The sequence below is a fragment of the Hylobates moloch genome, unplaced genomic scaffold, assembly GCF_009828535.3.
Source record: "Hylobates moloch isolate HMO894 unplaced genomic scaffold, HMol_V3 SCAFFOLD_12, whole genome shotgun sequence".
Lineage (NCBI taxonomy): Eukaryota > Metazoa > Chordata > Mammalia > Primates > Hylobatidae > Hylobates > Hylobates moloch.
The window spans coordinates 49259418-49278677 of NW_026652287.1; the positions used below are offsets into that span (position 1 = coordinate 49259418).

The 19260-nt window shown below is 54.1% G+C and overlaps 1 protein-coding gene across 2 annotated transcripts in view; it reads left to right on the forward strand.

Moving 5' to 3' along the window:
- AP1M1 (adaptor related protein complex 1 subunit mu 1) overlaps positions 1–18698 on the forward strand; it is a 37624-nt gene extending 18926 nt beyond the window's left edge. For both annotated transcript variants that reach the window (XM_032170022.2, XM_032170021.2), the window contains 7 exons: positions 9776–9902; positions 10905–11047; positions 11476–11547; positions 12109–12267; positions 16852–16977; positions 17553–17628; positions 17767–18698. In XM_032170022.2, coding sequence (XP_032025913.1) covers positions 9776–9902; positions 10905–11047; positions 11476–11547; positions 12109–12267; positions 16852–16977; positions 17553–17628; positions 17767–17789 — 726 coding nt within the window. In that variant the 3' untranslated portion in view covers positions 17790–18698. The remainder of the gene's footprint in view (positions 1–9775; positions 9903–10904; positions 11048–11475; positions 11548–12108; positions 12268–16851; positions 16978–17552; positions 17629–17766) is intronic.
- Positions 18699–19260: the final 562 nt, after the last annotated feature.

Consider the following 19260-nt stretch of genomic DNA (forward strand, 5'->3'; position numbering starts at 1 on the left):
TAGTGCCAGGCAAAGCACTTCATAGGGTAGTGGCAGTGGGATCTGTTCTTGTTCGCATGTGCCAGCGGCAGCACGGCGGGGTGCATGCTCGTTGGCTGTGACAGGGTGCTAGTGGATGTCAGGGAGCCAGCCTCTGGGAGGGCATTTATAGCAGCAGCAGTAGTGGCAGTATGGCTGAGGTGGGGGCAGGGGCCACGCTGGCAACTGTGCACCTGTTCGTTGGTGCCGATGGTGGGGTTAGCATGGGGGCGCTGGTGGGTGCAGGACTGTGTGTGCCCTTTGTGCATGTTCATACTGGCAGCAGTGGCTGCTCAGGGCTGGGGGTAGGTCCCCTGTTTTCTCTGCGTAGTTTCCTGCGGGAGGCCCAGCATGGGTGGGGCACTGGGAGGGGTGGGGCTGGTGGGCTCTATGCTGCCAACACTGTGACAACAATGCTGTGGTGGGAGAGGAGAATGGGGGGCTGGGGTGCACTTACGCTCGCAACAGTGGCACAGCAGGGTGCACACACAGGCATGCTGTTGGGGAAGGGTGGGCTAGGTCCACCTACACACACACCACCAGCAAAACGATATTGAGGGTGGCTGTGGGCAAGAACCTGCAGGCAAAACCGCACAGGGGCGGCTGCAATGGGAGCAGGGCTCAGGTGGGCTAGTGTGTCCGTGGGGCCGCTGTGCAGGAGTACTCCCCGTTCAGGTACAGTCTGCCAGTGCAGGAGCTCTGATGCTGCCCCCAGGAGGTACCTGGGGATTGCACTGCAAGCAGGCTTGACCAGGCTGGGGCCTCAGGAGAGGCCAGCAGACTGAGGGTTGCTCAGGTCAGACTGGCCCCATCTGATGGGCAAGACTACCCTGGAGAGTTCAGGTCTGACAGTTCCCCTAGGGCTAAAGTCTCCTATGAGAGCAAGTCAAGCCTAGGGGATGGGTGACCTGGCTGTGCTCCACCACATGGCTTCTGCATCAAACCCCCCGGCCTGGCTCAGGCTGGAGTTCTGCCCCGACTGAGGTAGGAGGCAGAACTCGACTTAGGAGGTGAGACTGGGACACCGGACCAAATTGAGGACTAGCTAAAACAGGTCAGGGCAGAAGCACCTCCCCGTAAGACCCACCCCACAGTGTGCTATGTCAGTTTACCATCGCCATGGCAACACTTGGAAGTTACGCCCTTTCTCATGGCAATGACCCAACAACCTAGAAGCCACCACCCACATTCTTGAAATTTCTTTATAAACTGCCCCTTAATTTGCATATAATTAAAAGTCAGTATAAATGTGACTGCAGAGCTGCCTCTGAGCTGCTGCTCTGGGCACGCTGCCCATGGGGTAGCCCCGCTCCACAGGGAGCAGTGTCTCTGCTGCTGTGCACGTGGCTGCTTTAGTAAAAGTTCTGTTTATCACCACCAGCTCGCCCTTGAGTTCTTTCCTGGGTGAAGCCAAGAACCCTCCCAGGCTGTCTCAGTTTTAGGGCTGCCTGCCCTGCATCACTACCACTTCTTTAAGCAGCTTCCCCTGCCAACGCAGCTGGCCGTGGTGGTTGAGGGGTCCCTCCTGCCGAGACTCCAGAGGCCATGGCAAGAGTGGGTTGCCCCTTGCTAGTTCAAGTCACCTCCTCTACAGGAGTCACTGGGAGCTAGGAGCGATTCCTGGTGCACAGTAGCCCTGTGCAGGGTTCCCAGCCTCCTCCTCTGTCTTCCCTCCAGCCTCCGCTGGCACATGCAAACAAGAGCAGATCCCACTGCCACTACCCTATGAAGTGCTTTGCCTGGTACCACCCATTGGAGTGTTGTGACCAGCTGTCTGCCAATAGGATAAAGGAAAAAGAAGCCCATTGCCTCCAGGGCCTTCCCTCTGAAGATCGAGAAGTCTAGGAGTGCACCTGTCTGCACAGTGTCCCTGTCTCTTAGTGGGAGGTGTTTCTCTTGGCTGCATCTAGTTGGCCATCTTGGAGCAGGAGCAAACTCTAGGTAAAGTCTTTAAACAGCTTCAAGTTAGGGTTCCCACGAACCCCTCTTTGGGTAAGCGAGGTATAGAGGGAAGGGACCCAGAGCTTTCTTGCCCTCTCTGGGCATGCCACCCTCCAGGAACCTCCACATGTTCAGCTCTCTGGAAGCTCCTTTTATCTCTTTTGCTTTACATCTTCCCTCACTGAGACTTCCAGCACAATGTTGAATACAAGTTGCAAAAGAGCGGACATTCTTGCTTTGTTCCTGATCTTAGAGGGAGACCATTAAGTCTTTTGCCACCAACTAGGATGTTAGCTGTAGGTTTATTGTAGGTGTTCTTTTTCACTTTGAGAAGTTCCCTTTTATTGCTAGTTTGCTAACAGTTTTTTTTTTTTTTTTTTTATCATGCATGGGTATTGTATTTTGTTCAATTCTTTTTCTGCATCAATTGATGTGATCATGTGAGTTTTCTTCTTTTGGTTGTTAATATGGTGTATTCCACTGACTGCTTTCTGATTATTGAATCAGTATTGCATTCCTGGAATAAAATCCCGTTGGTCATGGTGTATTATAGATTGAGTATCCCTTATACAAATGCTTGGGAGCAAAAGTGTTTTGGATTTCAGATTTCTTTGGATTTTGGAATATTTGCATATGCATCATGAGATATCTTGGGGCTGGGACCCAGGTCCAAACATGAAATTCATTTATGGGTTTTTTTTTTTTTTTTTGAGATGGAATTTCGCTCTTGTTGCCCAGGCTGGTGTGCAGTGGCACAATCTCAGCTCACTGCAACCTCTGCCTCCCAGGTTCAAGTGATTCTCCTGCCTCAGTCTCCCAAGTAGCTGGGATTACAGGCATTTGCCACCACGCCTGGCTAATTTTTGTATTTTTAGTAGAGACGAGGTTTCACCATGTTGGCCAGGCTGGTCTCGAACTCCTGACCTCAGATGATCTGCCTGCCTCAGCCTCCCAAAGTGCTGGGAATTCAGGCATGAGCCACTGCACCTGGCCTCATTTCTGTTTTATATACACCTTATGCACATAGCCTGAAGGTAATTTTACTTTTCCCTTGGGGATGCTGAATAAACTGCATTGTGCACCTGCATTTTGACTGCAACCTGTCACATGAAGTTAGGTACGGAATCTTCCACTTTTGACATCATGTCAGGGCTCAAAAAGTTTTGGATTTTGGAGCATTTTGGATTTGGGATTTTTGAATCAGGAATGCTTAACCTGTATTCTTTTTATGTATTGCTGGATTTCCTTTGCTGGTATTTTGCTGGAGATTTTTGAATCTACACTCATAAGAGATACTGGTTTGTGATTTTCTCTTTTTTGCAATGTTTTTGTCTGGTTTTGGTATCAAGGTAATGGAAGAAGTGTTTTTTCCTCTTCTGTTTTCTCGAAGACATTTTATAGAATCCATGTTAATTCTTTAAACATTTCTTAGAATTCACCACTGGAACTATCCAAGCCTGGAGATTTATTTTACAAAATGCTTTTAACTATTAACTTCAAAAAAAAGTGTTTTCTTGAGACAGGGTTTCGCTGTGTTGCCCAGGCTGGAGGGCAGTAACGTGAACACAGCTCACTACACTTTGACTCAAGTGATCATCCTGCTCAAGTGATCATCCTGCCTCAGCCTCCTGAGTAGCCGGGACTACAGCCGTGTGCCACCATGCCTGGCTAGTTTTTGGGGTTTTTTTGTTTGTTTGTTTGTTTTGAGACAGAGTCTTGCTCTATCACCCAGGCTGGAGTGCAGTTGCACGATTTCAGCTCACTGCAACCTTTGCCTCCTAGGTTCAAGTGATTCTCCAGCCTCAGCCTCCCATGTAGTTGAGATTACAGGCATGTACCACCATGCCTGGGTAATTTTTGTATTTTTAGTACAGACAGGATTTCACCTTGTTGGCTGGGCTGGTCACAAATTCCTGACCTCAAGTGATCCGCTCACCCTGGCTTCCCAAAGTGCCGGGATTACAGGTGTGAGCCACTGCGCCCAGCCCTAAAAAGGTTTTTTTTTAAAGCCATTCTTGTAGAAGAGGTCTACTGGCTACATGTTCCCTTGGTTTTCCTTTAAGAATGTCTCTATATTTTACCTTTATCCCTGAAGGCTGTTTTCACTGGATATGGACTTCTGAATTGACGGTTTTTGTTTAGCACTTTAATATGTTATGCCACTTCCTTCTGGCATCCATCATTTCTGGTGAGAAATCCACAGTCCCCCAAATCTTTATTCCCATACAGGTGATGTGTTATTGTCCTCTGGCCGCTTTCCAGATTTTTCTTTGCCTTTAGTTTCAGCAGTTAGATGAGGTGTGCATATCTTTGTGTTTCTACTGTTTGGGATTTGTTCAGCTTCTTGGATCTGTAAGTTTATGTCTTTCATCAAATTGGGAAGTTATCAATCATTGTTTCCTCAAATATGGTTTTTTGTTTTTTTGTTTTGTTTTGTTTTTTGAGATGGAATTTCATTCTTGTTGCCCAGTCTGGAGTGCAATGGCACAATCTCGGCTCACTGCAACCTCCATCTCCCAGGTTCAAGCTGTTACAAGTAAAATGTTTATTCAGAAACAGAATGCTTGTTCCTCAGTACCACAAGGAAAAATCAGCATTCAGACAAAAAGTTTTCTCAGCAAGGCAAATTTACTTTCTGCAGAAAGGGTGCTCCTCACAGATGGAACAATGGCGAGAGCACACCCGAACAAAGGAGGGAAGCCATTTTTATCCCTTCTGCAGCTTGTTCCTGCTGCTGTGTCCTATCTCCATTGGCTGGAGCCAGACCTCACAATCTAACCTAAACCTAATGGCTAATAACTTAAAACTTTCCTAAATAGGTAAAGGCAAGGGAGAACAAAGGAAAAAGAGAAAGTTGACTCATTCCCTTATATCTAATATCCCTTACGTCTAAAACAAATATCTTGGTTAAAGTACAAGGACATAGAATGTACTCATTCCCTTATATCTAACATCTCTTACGTCAAAAACAAATATCTTGGTTAAAGTACAAGGATATGGAATGTACTCATTCCCTTATATCCAAAATCTCTTACATCAAAAACAAACGTCTTGGTTAAAGTACAAGGACATAGAATGTACTCATTCCCTTATATCTAACATCCCTTATGTCTAAAACAAATATTTTGGTTAAAGTACAAGGACATAGAATGTACATTATTTCTAACAGTTATGATTTATTCTTTAATAAGAGGGAAACTTTGAAGAGGAGCTTTTTTGCTTTCTACAAAGCGTTTCTCCTGCCTCAGCTCCCAAGTAACTGGGATTACAGGCATTCACCACCACACCTGGCTAATTTTGTATTTTTAGTAGAGACGGGGTTTCTCCATGTTGATCAGGCTGGTCTCAAGCTCCCAGCCTCAGGTGATCCACCTGCCTCGGCTTCCCAAAGTGCTGGCATTATAGGCATGAGCCACCGCACCCAGCCCTCAGATATGTTTTTGTCATTTTACTCTTCCTTCAGGACTCCAGTGACATGAAGGACCTTTGGTTATTATCTCATGTGTCCCCAAGGCTGCTTATTTTATTCTATCTTTTCTTCTCTCTGTTAGATTGGATAATTTACATTGATCTGCCTTTAAGTTCACAGGTCCTTTGGCCCTTTCCTATTTATCTCCATTCTCTTATTTATTTATCTATTTATTTTTTGAGATAGGGTCTCACTCTGTCATCCAGGCTGGAAAGCCATGGAGCAAGCATGGCTCACTGTAGCCCCAACCTCCCAGGCTCAACAATCCTTCTGCTTCAGCCTCCTGAGTAGCTGGAACTACAGGTGTGCACCACCAAGCCTAGCTAATTTTTAAAAAAAATTTTGTAGAGATGAGGGTCTTGCTGTGTTGACCTGCCTGATCTAGAACTCCTGGGGCAAGTGATCTTCCCACTGCAGCCTCCCAAAGTGCTGGGATTACAGGCATGAGCCACTGTACCTGGCCTCCATTCTGCTATCAAGTCCATTGAGCAAGTTGTTTATTTCAGTTATTTTTTAAATTTCTCCATTTGATTCTTCTCTTTTTTTTTTTTTTTTTTTTTTTTGAGACAGGGTCTTACTCTGTTGCCCAGGCTGGAGTATAGTGGTGCAGTTATAGCTCACTGCAGCCTCAACCTCCTATGTTCAAGTGATCTTCCCATCTGAGTGTGCTGAGTAGCTGAGACCACAGGCATGCACCACCATGCCTGGCTAATTTTTTTTATTTTTTATTTTGTAGAGACCAGGACTTGCTGTGTTATCCAGGCTGGTCTCAAGCTCCTGGTTGATTCTTCTTTATCATCTGTTTCTTTGCTGAGATTTTCTATTTTAACATTTGCTGCAAGCTTTTGCAATTTTAAAAATAGCTGTTTAAAGTCTTCATCAGATAATCCCAACATCTGTGAAGTGTTGACAGTGGTTGATTGGGTTTTCCAGGCAAGTTGACATTTTCGTGGTTGTTTGTATGCTGAGTAATTTTGGATTGCATCCTGGGCTTTTTGAGCATTATGTGGTGATATTCTAGGTCTTATTTAAGCTATATGAGAAATATTGATATTTTTGTTTTAGCCGACAGCCAATCTTACTTTCAGGCCACAAGTTCCAACCCCCAACCTGTAGGCCATGAACATCACATCAGTTTTTAAAGCCCCTGTGCCATTTCCTGGTCAGATCTCCTGGGTGTGCACTGCCCAGTGGTCAGTCTGGGACCGGGGTGGTTAGTTCAGTTCTCAAAGTCTTTCTTAAGTCAAAGTATGGTGTACACACAGGATTCACACATGCTCAATTCTAGAGAGTGCTGGAGACATAAACCACTTCATGGGGTGACTTTCCTGAGCTTCTGGCTCTGTGCTGTCTACCTGGTACTTTTCTGATTCCTTGCGGTTTACTCTGTTGCACATGTCTGCCATTGGGCCCACTTCCCAGCCCACATGGAGAGAGAAGAGAGAGAGAAAAGGACAACGGTTGCCCCACCCCATTGGAACAGTAGCTGGCACCACAGGGCCTGGGGCATGAGGAATGGGAGATGGGGGGCTTCTGTGTTTTCCGGGAGAGTCAGGAGTTCCTCTTCTGGCCCCAGAGCCAGGCCTGGAGACTCCACTGAGCTCTTGTGTGCTCTGTGGTGCACACTTCTGCTTCCAGATTGCTGCTGCACTATCTCATGGGGGGTGGTGGGGACACTGCGTTCATGGCTCTTCCCTGGTCCACCTGCTGCTGCCTTCAGTCTTCCAGTAGCTGCCAAGCATCCTGCCCAGGTTTCAGAGCTGTAGTCAGTGGCAGGGGAATGGGCACCAGCGGGCCCACCTCGCGAGCCGCTTGCATTCTTTTGTGTTCACGCTGGCCTCATCCCTGCGGTATGGGTGGACTGTGATGGGCTCAGCCAATCCAGTCATGCAGGTCACTCGGGTACCTGTTTCTGACAGCCACAGGCAGTGCAGCATTGAGCACACTTGCTCAGCCCCACACGTGTGCACTTGGGTGTCTCCGTGACCTGGGCCGGGATTTCCAGAGGGCTGAGGCTGCAGACATGGAATTGCCAAGGAGAGTGCTGCCCAGAAAGACTCTCCCGCGCACTCCATGCGGTGCAGACCTCTTTGCTTTCTTACTTTCTAAGCCATGGGACGGGACAGTGGCCTCGCCAACCATGTTCCCCTCTCCCCTGGGGACCCTTGTCTGATTGTTTATTGAACCGAAAACGGGGTCCATCTGGGTGCCCTGGGGTGCAAAGGCAAGTCCCGGGGGGCAGCTTAGAGAGGGTCAAGCAGGAAAGCGCTGGGGCTGCGGGGGTCCCTGCCACAGTACGCTGCTGCCGGGAAGGATCCCACTCCTCCAAACAGGTCAGCACAAGGGCAGCTGTCAGAATGCCGCCTTCCTACGTGGCTTGCAGAGCTGGCAGCTGGGTCAACATTTGCCTCCAGATGCAATCATCTGAGTGGAGCCTCGTACTTACACAGCCGGGCCCTGAGCAAGCATCCCTTCAGCACCCGACCTGGGAAGGGCACCAGCTCTGCGTGGCTGGTCACACCTCAGCTGAGAAGGTTCTGAGTGCTGCCTGCAGGGCCGAGATCAGCCTCGTGGGCTGGGCGGCTTTTCAGCTCCACTTCCTGGGCCTGCTCTTGCGGCATTCATGACCTCATGTGTTCAGTTACAGCTGGCTGCCAGGGACAGTCCCAATCCCTGAGGGGGAGGCAGCACCCAAGGGGAATTAGGGGCCGTCACAGTCGAGTAGAGGGACCTCCGAGAAAGAGGCAGGCGAAATCCCAGTGCTCGGGCTCCTGGAGCCCCGGCCAGTGAGGGTCCCGAGCTCCTGAGCCTCCGCGTGCCCACTGAGCACCTGCTGCCACGCACGCTGTTTCTGGTGCTGGACATGGCAGTGTGCAGCCCCACGTGGCTTCCTCCAGCAGGAAGACAGAGACAGACAAGCAGGCAGACGCAGGGAAGCTGTTGTGCGCCATGGGATCAGGGAGCCGCTTACGAGATGAGGACAGGACAGCACGAGGAGGCGAGGCTGGGGAAGGTGACAGAACCAGAGCCCTTGGGGCCATGTCTGGTTCCCTGCCCCTCCCAGGGCTGTCATTTGCTTGGCACCTCAGTTTTCCCGATTCCCTCAGAGGCGGCAAGCTGGTGAGGGGCTTTTTTTGTCTATGCAGTGCTTTTTGGACATCATGCATAAGACTGCACGGACTCTCCTGCCACTCTGCAGACAGGAAATGCAGGCCCTGCACACGTTAGCCTGGCCGAAGCCAGCATCTGGGCCCAGGTGTCCAAGTCGGTGGCCTTTGGCCCACTTGCTGGTGTGGGCATGGCCTCGTGCAGCGTGGCAGTGTGCAGTGGTGGCCAGGGCTGCAGCCCCAGCGATTCTTCTGTCTGTCACTCTGTGCCCTCAGCACCGGGCCTCCGATCTGTGCCTGTTTCCTTACCTCTAAAATGGATGCAAGAAGAGATGCTCCAGCATCTTGCTCACTCAGGACAGGACGAGGGGTGCAGGACCATTGCCCTGGTGTGGATTTTTAATTGCACTTTCAGATGCATCTCAGCATACGCAGTGGGTTACAGCCCCTCAGGTCATCTCCCCACGGTCCCTGCCCCAGAGGTTGTCGAGGCGTGTGTGGAGCAATGCCTGGTGCAGTGGAAATGCTGTCAGTGTCAGCCACTGTGACTGGATTTAAGTTGATTATTTTGGATCAAGTGTTATCACACTTCAGGGTGGCCCTGGGAAGCAGGAAGGGGTCAGGACCCAGGAAGCACCATCTCTCATAAGCCCTGGGGGGTTAGGGGCCAGTGGCCTCCCTGGGAGGCCAAGAGGAGAAACAGCTTTCAAGAAAAGCAAGTCTGGCCTGGTTCAAGAGACACCAGCCCAGCCCATCGGGTGAGCAGGGACCATAGGGTCCTGGCCTGGGTCCAGCCGAGCTCATGGCCTCTCGAGGCTGACTCAGCATGGGGACCAGCTGCCGGGCCAGCCCGGAGCATTCAGGGGGCTCCTGGGAGGGAGGGACTGGTGCCTGATAGAGAACCCTCAGAGGGGGCTCCAGGCATGCATCATCAGGCCCCAGTGTGGCCTGAGGCCTAGAGAGCAGGACCCACAGTGTCCACCTCATGTCCACAGGGCCTCAGCGTGAAGGCTGGAGGGGTAAGCCTGGGGACCCTCAGCCAGGCGTGGGTTGGTGTGGGTTAGGGGTAGGCCTTAGCCACAGCTGGGACTCCCCCAGCTCAGGGGATGCCCAGGAGAAGGATGGGCTTGGAGGTGAGAAGGGCGTTGAGAGTGGGGTGGCCAGAGGGTCACATGATGTGGCAGGAGGCAGTGGCTGGTGAGTTGGGGACCTCCCCTCATGCCCACACCGCCACCCCCAGGTCAGCGCCAATGGCAACGTCCTGCGCAGCGAGATCGTGGGCTCCATCAAGATGCGAGTCTTCCTCTCGGGCATGCCTGAGCTGCGCCTGGGCCTCAACGACAAGGTCCTCTTTGACAACACGGGCCGTGAGTACCCTTGCCAAGGGCCCTGCCCGTGAGGATGGCTTCACCAGGCACACACACTACAGCCCAGGGCAGGGTTGGGCCAGGCGGAGGAACGAGCTGGTTTCAAGCACTTGATTTAGCAGCATTTCACACTGCTTGAGACAGCTGTGTAGAATATTCATCCATCCCTGGACATAGAAGGCACAGGGTAGTGAAAATCCTCCAGTCCAGCTGGGAGGCCCCTGTCACCCGGCCTCACACGCCAGGTCCTGCACCCTGCCCTGCACTGCCCGGGCTGCTGGGACTTAGGCTCAGGCCTTGCTCTCTCCCTCCCAGGCCAAGTTTCTCCCCTCACCTTGGGCCCTAGGTGTGGGCTTTGTGAAGGCCACGCACGGTGATTCTCGCTCCCGCCGCCTGGCCTCTAACACTTCCCACAGCAGGGTAGGGGCAGAGGGGCTCAGGGCCTGGTTTTGGGAACTCTGCCTCCCACCTCTCAGCTGTCACAGGCCACTGGAAGAGGGCGCAGTGGCTGGGCATGCCCCCATTCCTGGCCCGGTGAGGGCTTCTCGGGCATCAGCCCATCGGGGCAGCTCCCTGCCCAGGGCTGGGCAGGGCCCCACCCACATATCGTTCGGTGAGGTGGGAAACAAGGCAGGACCCAGGACCCCGTGGATGCCAGGGCCTGAGCCCTTGGGGAGCCCTGAGCCGTCCCCCACCCGAGTCCACTGATCAATCATTCAGTGAATGTGTCCTGAGCAGGTCCCCTGGCTGGGCCCTGGGATGGCCGCTGGGGACTCAGCATGAACCAGACCCACCAGCCCTGCCCCCAGGGACCCCAGGAGTGTGAGGGGTGACGGTGCAGTTGTCTTGGGACCCAGCCCGCTTGGTGTTTGTGGCCCAGGCTGCTCTTAGTGCGTGGACTGGGAGCCCTGCTCTGCTGGGGTGGGTCCCAGGTGGTAGGAGTACTGCTGAGACAGTGACCCGGAGGGCCTAGGTCTGTCCTACCCTCACCCCCGACCCCAGGCGGCAAAAGCAAATCTGTGGAGCTGGAGGATGTGAAGTTCCACCAGTGTGTGCGGCTATCACGCTTCGAGAACGACCGCACCATCTCCTTCATCCCGCCCGACGGCGAGTTCGAGCTCATGTCCTACCGCCTCAACACCCACGTGAGTGTGCCACCCTGGGGCTGGGCTGTCGGCGGACTCCTCCCCTTCACCTCCAGGAAGTGAAGCCCAGGCAGGCGCCAGGGCCAGCCCCACCCCACGCTCCATGAGCTGCCTGGCTCTGCAGAGATGGAGTCTGAGGACCTGGGACTCCGAGCTTTCTGAGGGACACAGACCCCTTTGGCCACCACCACCCCTTTCCCAGGCAGCCCCCAAAGCAGGCCCTGGTCATGTTTTCTGCATTTACACTGAGGCCTCCCCGGTAGCTCCCGGCTGCCTCGGCCTATCTGCCCTGGCCCTCCCTGACACTGGCTGTGCACTCCCCGCAGGGCTCTGGGCAGATGGTCCCTTGCCCTGGGCCTTGGTTTCCCCTCTGAAATGGGCCTTTGTCAAACACGGCCAGGTGTGAGCACCCTCTTTGCCCTCGGCAGGTCAAGCCTTTGATATGGATCGAGTCGGTGATCGAGAAGCACTCCCACAGCCGCATCGAGTACATGATCAAGGTGCGTGGGCCGAGGCCACCCACTGAGGGCCTTCTGGTGTCTCTGGCCCGTCCCACGGGCCTAACCGAGGGCTGGGGGTGCCGTAGGGCTGCCATCCGTGCACCCTCGCTGTGGCCTCAGATGCAGGAGTGGCCTGACACTGAGGGGACACCGCCTCGGGCCTGCTCCTAGATGGTACCACTTGTGGGAAGGGGCCTATAGCCAGGCATCCAGGACACTCCCAGAGGTGTTGCCCCCAGGTGGAGCACCTCTGCCCCTCAATGACCCTGTCCAGCGCAGCCTGGCCCTGGGACACAGACGTTGTCCTAGCGGGGCAGGGCAGAGGGAGGGATGGGGAGTCTTGGAAGCTGAGCAGACAGGAGGACAAAGATGAAACTTTGGAAATTAGGTCTTGGGAGAGTCTCGAGGGCAGGAGGGGGCGTGGGTAGTGCCTGGAGAAGTGGGGCCGGGGCGGGGCTAGGGAGGATCCCCCAGGCCAGGCTGAGGGGCATGTGGCCTGGAGAGGCTGGGCCAGCTCACCTTGGCCTCCATAACCCTGGGCCGCATCGGCCTGGCCTGCAGGCCAAAAGCCAGTTCAAGCGGCGGTCAACAGCCAACAACGTGGAGATCCACATTCCCGTGCCCAATGATGCCGACTCACCCAAGTTCAAGACGACGGTGGGGAGCGTCAAGTGGGTCCCTGAGAACAGCGAGATTGTGTGGTCCATCAAGTCCTTCCCGGTGAGCACTCTGTCCAGACATCCACGTGCCCCCCGTGCCTGTGTCTGCAAGGCAGCCTGGGTGCTGCAGGACCCTCTGCACTTCAAGATGGGGTGACAGTGGCCACTGTGTCCCCCACACCTGGGGCTTCTGAAAGGGTGGATGGAGAGCCGAGGACTGGAGGGAAAGTGGGAGGAGGCAGAGGCTGACTCGGCCCCTGGGCCCCTTTCTGCCTTCCTCTTGTTTGTGAACCAGCCTCTGTCTTCACCTCAGGGCAGTGTCCTCTCCCTCCCTCTCTGTGATGCCCCTGAGTACTGATGTGAGATGGGGCTCCTGTCCATGCAGGCCCTGAAGGAGTCCCGTCCACACTGGCAGGTCCAGGGCCCTTTCCATGCAAGCTCAGCCTTGCTTGCCATCGAGGGGCACGGCTGCCTGTAGGCCGGAGCAGCACAGCCTCCAGAGCCCCGCACCAGCTGCCCATGTCCTGGGCCAGCTCTGCGCCGGCATGGCTTCCCTGGCACCGTGTTAAGGATTCTGAGGAGCTGAGTCTGGGCTTGCCGGTTGTACGCAGTGCACAGAGAGGCTAGGCCCAGGCATGGCTCTGGAGCTGAGCCGGGTGGCACTGACCTGCTCTGCCAGGCGGGCTCAGGGCAGGCGCTGCTTTCCATGTTCTCCCCTCTCTCTCCATCTGCATCCCAGGGGGACTTGGGGACAGCCCCAGCTGAGTTAAGCTGGAAATGCTGCAATTCAAGTGCCTTGAATTTGATGATGGTACTTTCCCTCCCAGCCTCAGTCTAATCACATGATATAAAATGCAGAAAGTAGAGGAAGAAGAGAGAAAAGCCCGTTACCCCACCACCTAATACTCCCATCAGCCTTTCTGCGCATCTCCTTCTCACCTTTCTTTCTGCGTATTTTGCTTTTCCTCATTATACGTAAGTAGAGCCAGCTCAGCGCCTGCCCTTCCACGCAGCGCTGTGGCAGAGCGTTTTCCTTCTGGTGTTGACTGTCTTCTTGGCGGTCAGCTTTGAGAGCTGTGGATATTCCATGGAGGGGTGGTGACCATCCCGGATTGTTGGATTAGCTCCTCGTTTCCTGCAATTCCACTGTTGAAAATAGTGTTTATCATTTAAAACAGACTGGGAGAATACCTCATCAAATAAACAGCATGGTGTGCTGTAGACGGGGGAGGAAGGGACAGGGCGAAGGGCCGAGACACAGGCCAGCGTGGACTGTGCTTGTGTAGATTTGACTTCGAAGCCATGCACGGGCACACTTCATTTTGTGCTTCCCAGATACTGCATTTTTATTTTTGTTTTAGTTTTTAAACAAATGGAAGGTTTGTGGCAACCCTGCGTTGAGCAAGTCTGTTGGCATCATTATTCCAACAGCATGTGCTCACTTCGTGTCTCTGTGTTGTCACTTTTTAGCAATAAAGTATGTTTTAACTAAGGTATGTACATTCTCTTAGACATAATACTGTTGCACATTCAGGCTACAGTATACGGTAACCTTTTTTTTTTTTTTTTTTGAGACAGAGTCTCACTCTGTTGCCCAGGCTGGAGTGCAGTGGCACGATCTCGGCTCACTGCAACCTCCACCTCCCAGGTTCAAGTTATTCTCCTGCTTCAGTCTCCTGAGCAGCTAGGATTACAGGCATGCATCACCACACCTGACTAATTTTTGTATTTTTAGTAGAGATGGGGTTTTACCATGTTGGCCAAGCTGGTCACGAACTCCTTACCTTGTGATCCACCCAAATCAGCCTCCCAAAGTGCTGGGATTACAGGTGTGGGCCACGGCACCTGGCTGATAAACGTAACTTTTACATGCACTGAGAAACCAAAAAATGTGTGTGACTTGCCTAACTGTGCTATGTGCTTTATGGCAGTAGTCTGGAACCAAACCTGCAGTGTCTGAAGGTACACCTGTCAGTGCTTTCCATGCATAGAAAACAAAATTAAATCACAATGGAGAAAAGGTAATTCCTAAAAACCAAAAGCAAAATTAATTCATCAGCGTATCAAGTTGATGACAACCACAGAGACACATCACTTCAAGTAATATACCCTACGGACAAAAGGAACTGCAAAAAATAAATTTTAAGAAATACAGAGAGGGCCGGGCGATGTGGCTCACGCCTGTAATCCCAGCACTTTGGGAGGCCAAGGTGGGCGGATCACAAGGTTAGGAGATCGAGATCATCCTGGCTAACACGGTGAAACCCTGTCTCTACTAAAAATACAAAAAATTAGCCGGGTGTGGTGGCAGGTGCCTGTAGTCCCAGCTACTTGGGAGGCTGAGGCGGGAGAATGGCGTGAACTTGGGAGGTGGAGCTTGCAGTGAGCCGAGATTGCACCACTGCACTCCAGCCTAGGTGACAGAGTGAGACTCCATCTCAAAAAAAAAGAAAAAAAAATACAGAGAGATAGATTAGAAATACAGATTAGATAGATAGATAGACAGATACCCTTCCCCCTTTCTTAGATTGTTCCGTACCAAAAGTTTTTTTTGTTGTTGTTAGTTTTTTCTTTTTCTGAGATGAAGTCTCGCTCTGTTGCCCAGGCTGGAGTGCAGAGGCACGATCTCAGCTTACTGCAACCTCCACCTCCTGGGTTCAAGTGATTCTCCTGCCTCAGCCTCCCAAGTAGCCAAGATTACAGGCACATGCCACCATGCCCAGTAATTTGTGTATTTTTAGTAGAAACAGAGTTTCGCTATGTTGCTCAGGCTGGTCTCAAACTCCTGACCTCAGGTGATCTGCCTGCTTCGGCCTCCCAAAGTGCTGGGATGACAGGCGTGAGCCACCATGCCTGGCTTATTGTGAATAATGCTGCTATGAACGTGAGTGCACAAATATCTCTTCAAGACCCAGCTTTCATTTGTTTTGGGTGTATCCCCAGAAGTGGAATTGCTGGATCATATAGTAGTTCTATTTTCAATTTTTTGTGGAAGTGCCATAGTGTAGGCTATTTGCTTTTAAACCTAGAGTGTTTCTCAGTCCTGTCCCTACTGCTGTCTGTTACCAGGGTAGAGAATTTAATGTGTGCCCATGGGTGGCCATGGCACCATGACACTGTCCACCTGGATGGAGATCTGGGCCGGGTCTTGCGTCCAGGCCTTCTCCTGGCTCTCTCTGCATCTCCCATAGCATCTGCTTCACAGAAGTTGCTGCCACATTACTTGGTGCATGGGTACCTGTGACTATTGTGTTGTCCCTGTGGCTTATGGGACGGCAGCCTCTAGGACTGTGGCCTGTCCTCCTGTGCACCTGTCATTCTCCCTTGTGATGATGGCAGCCCTGTCCTCTTTTATCTGCCTTTGGCAGCACACTTGTCAGTGCCTGTTCTTCCTACCCGGAGAGCCCTTCTCACTGTGCCTTTGTGGTGTCGAGTGGGTTTTGGTGTGTGAGCTGGCGCCAGCCTACAGCTCTCATCGAGAGCAGAATTAAACCCACTCGGCTCAACGTGACGACACAGGCTGGGCGTGCAGGCCTCCATCGCCCCTGGGGAGGGTCTGCTTCCCTGCATTTTCTTTGTCTTGTGTTTTCCCTTCAGTCTTTGCTAAGGTTCAGATTTGGGGTCTGGCTGAGTGTTTGGGGCACAGGCTAGTCACCGAGTGGGTTAGTTCCTTTGCTGCCTACTTTACCAGTTGCTGATGTCGCATCTTCCCCCCGTCATCCTCCAGGAGTCTGTACTCAGCACACGTCACCAAGTCAGGCAGAGTCCTCACTGTCAAGCTGCCCTGGTGGCAGTAGGCAGAGATGGACCACTCGGCCCTGCCCCAGGTGCACAGGGACGGCCCCTGCTCTGAGGCAGAACAGCCCTAGGCGGCAGCAGCTCCCACGGAACCTTGGCCTGAGCCCTGGGGAGCAGAGACTGTGGGGTCCCAGGCGTGGCCAGAGCTGAGATCGTGCCCCCGCCTGCTCAGGGCAAGACCAGGCAATGGGGACGACCAGGCTGTGACCTGTTGCTCCTCAAGGCAGGGAGAGGGTGAAGGTCACAGCCAGGACTCGGGTACCAGTCAGAGCCACAGCCGCCCCTGCTCACCCTCAGGAACAGGACCCAGGGCTGAATCATCACTCCGTGCATGCTCCTTAGTTTCTTCCTTTTGCCGCCTCTCCCTGGTCATGGTTCTCACCTGGACACTCTCTTTTCTTTCACACGCTGTCCTGAGACTGGGCGCATGGTCCCTGTCCCCGGCAGCCCTCCCCTGCTACGGTCATTACACACTCTTCCTTCCCATGGCTGGTCTGTCTGGTTCCCCAGCCTTGGAGGAAAGTGCATTAGGGGCGCTGGGCGGGGGGTGCTGGGCCACTGCAGACCACACTGGCAGGGGCTTGGTGACTGGGGCTGGCGGCTTGGTGAGCTCAGCTCCGGGCGCCCGGGTGTCCTCATGGGGCAGCTGGACACCCCAGAGCAGGGGCTGTCCTTACCAGCCTGGGGCAGCACAGGGCCGAGCTTTGGCTCCCCAGCACAGGGGCTCATGCTCCCCTCCCTGGACTGGGGTGAGTGGTCAGTCTCTGCCCATCGCCACTAGGGCCAGAGCTGTTGGCTGAGCTGGGGCAGGGCCTAGGCCTGAGCGCCTCCCCTGTCTGCTCCCCAGGGCGGCAAGGAGTACCTGATGCGGGCCCACTTCGGCCTGCCCAGCGTGGAGGCCGAGGACAAGGAGGGCAAGCCCCCGATCAGTGTCAAGTTCGAGATCCCTTACTTCACTACCTCCGGCATCCAGGTACGCAAGGCCCAGGCGGCCAGGGCCCAGAACAAGGACAGAGGCCGCAGGTGACAGACATCAACGCAGCCAGCTTGGGAAAGGGTGTCGGTCAGCTGGAATCAGGACCCTGCTCTGCTGCCGGCCTCTGCCTCCCCACAGACGGGGAGAGGCCAGGCTGCCTCTGCTCAGCCCTGACCCCTGAGCTCACTCATTCTGCCCCAAAACTAGCGTTTGAGGCTCTGCCGTCCACACTCATGCCGCATGGGTGCTCTTTTTCTTGGCACCCCCTTCAAAAGCCCACAGAGGGAGGAGAGGCTCCCAGAGAGCCAGGGGCCTTCTGGCCGGGCCCCCCCAGCAGGCTGCTGAGGCCGTGTCTGAGCCACATCCTGGCTGCTCACTGCGTCCAGAGGCAGCTCTGCCTTCCCACACATTTGCATGGTCCAGACAAATCCCTTTCACCCCCCTGAGACCTGTGCTCATCCTCTCGTCACGGCCTCCCCTGCCAGCCCCAGGCTGCCCCAGCAGGAATGATTAAGGGGGAACCAACAGGGCGGGAGCCTGTGGTGCTCAGGGCCCTGCTACCTGTGCCCCAGGTGCGCTACCTGAAGATCATTGAGAAGAGTGGGTACCAGGCCCTGCCCTGGGTGCGTTATATCACGCAGAACGGAGGTGAGTGAGGTCCCACCCATGGGGTGGGGTTGTGCGGAGGGGTCCTCTGTGGCTGCCCCCAGGGTGGAGCCATCGGGTTGTGTCCCGAAAGCCGGGAGGGTGCAGAGCCCAGCATGACGCCTCCCTTCTGTCTCCTAGATTACCAGCTCCGGACCCAGTGAGGAGCTGTCTCGGCCAACACCCTGGCCTCGGGGCTCCTGGTGGCAGCACCAGGGGACACACCTGCCAAGCCTGCCAGATGGAGGGGCCCTCCCTGGTCTCTGGCCATCCTCCCAGCCTCCACCCAGGGACCCCTGCCTTCCCCAGGCCACCTGCTCTGCTGTCGACACTCGTCTCAGAAGCCCCTTTCCCAGAAGAGGCTGGTCTTCAAGAAGTCTCGTTTCTTTGCCCCTGAAGTCAGTTTCAGGGGAAGGATGTGAAAATTTTCCCTGCAGAGGTTACAGCCTTTTATGCTGTTGAGCTCCCAGGTACCAAAAAGCTTGGCCAATGCTTGCCAGCCAGCCAGCTGCAGGTGGCATCTGCCACGAAGGAAGCGCCAGCCTCGCCGGGCCAGCAGGGGCGTCGTTTTGTTTCCATTTTGTTGAACGTTAGGGGTTTATGGGTGCTCTGGAACTTGTCTTTGTGCGTTCGTTGCTGTTTGTGTTACCCTCACTGTCCCCATGTCCCACCCACGTCCTACAGCACTCAGGCAGCACTTAGTGAGGACAAGCCCTCACCCTTCTTGTCTTCCTTCCCGGCAGCGCCCGCAGCGGGCCGTTTACATGTCGGGGCCGGCACCTGGCGCTCTCGGGGGCCACTGCAGCGTCTGCCTGCTCCCTGGACTTGCAGGCCTCGCTTGTGGCGCTTTCCCAGGGCCAGCCTGGGTCACGAGACGCTGTCACTCAGCCAGATCAGTATTGACCCACCAGGGGAGGTGGGGTTCAGTGAGAGACGCCGGCTTCAGACTTTTTCCCACTGAGGGTCCAGAGAGCGGGGCCACATGTCACCCACGTCTGCGCTTGGTCACCCACCCTCCCCACCCTGTGTATGTTCATGTCATAGTTACATTAAATTCCATTCATTGAATACTCCACAGCCTTCCTCTGATGCAGCGTGGTCCTGACTCCTCCTGCGTGACCACAGGCAGCTGCAGGGCTTGCCTGGTTTCGTTGCCAACCTTCCCCGTGGCCCCACGAGGTGTCACCAGGTCCCTCTGCTTCCCCAGCTGAAACACAGGAAAAGCAGCTGCGGGAAGAGGCAGCTGCAGCGCTGGACCGTGGGCCACCACTCCCGGGCCACACAGAGGAGGCCACGGAGGCAGAGTCTTCTCCTCTCATCCAATCTGCTCCACCCTCAGATGGCCAACAGCTTGTCCCCACCTCTCCCCAACCTAATGGCCCACTCAGAGCGTGGTGCTTATGTCCACAGCAGCATCCCCTGTGTCCTAGCTAGAAATGCAGGTTCATGGGCCAGCCCTGACCTGCCAAAGCGGAGGCTCTGGGGCCAGGGTCCCAGAAAACATTAACAAGGCCCCCAGGTGCTTCTTCTGTGAACTGCTACTTGGTCCATGGGGGAAATAGCACATAGGCAGGAAGTGCCGCCTGCTCTTGGCCCTCTCCTGTCTTGCAGAGCTCGTCCTCAGGTGTCTAGTGG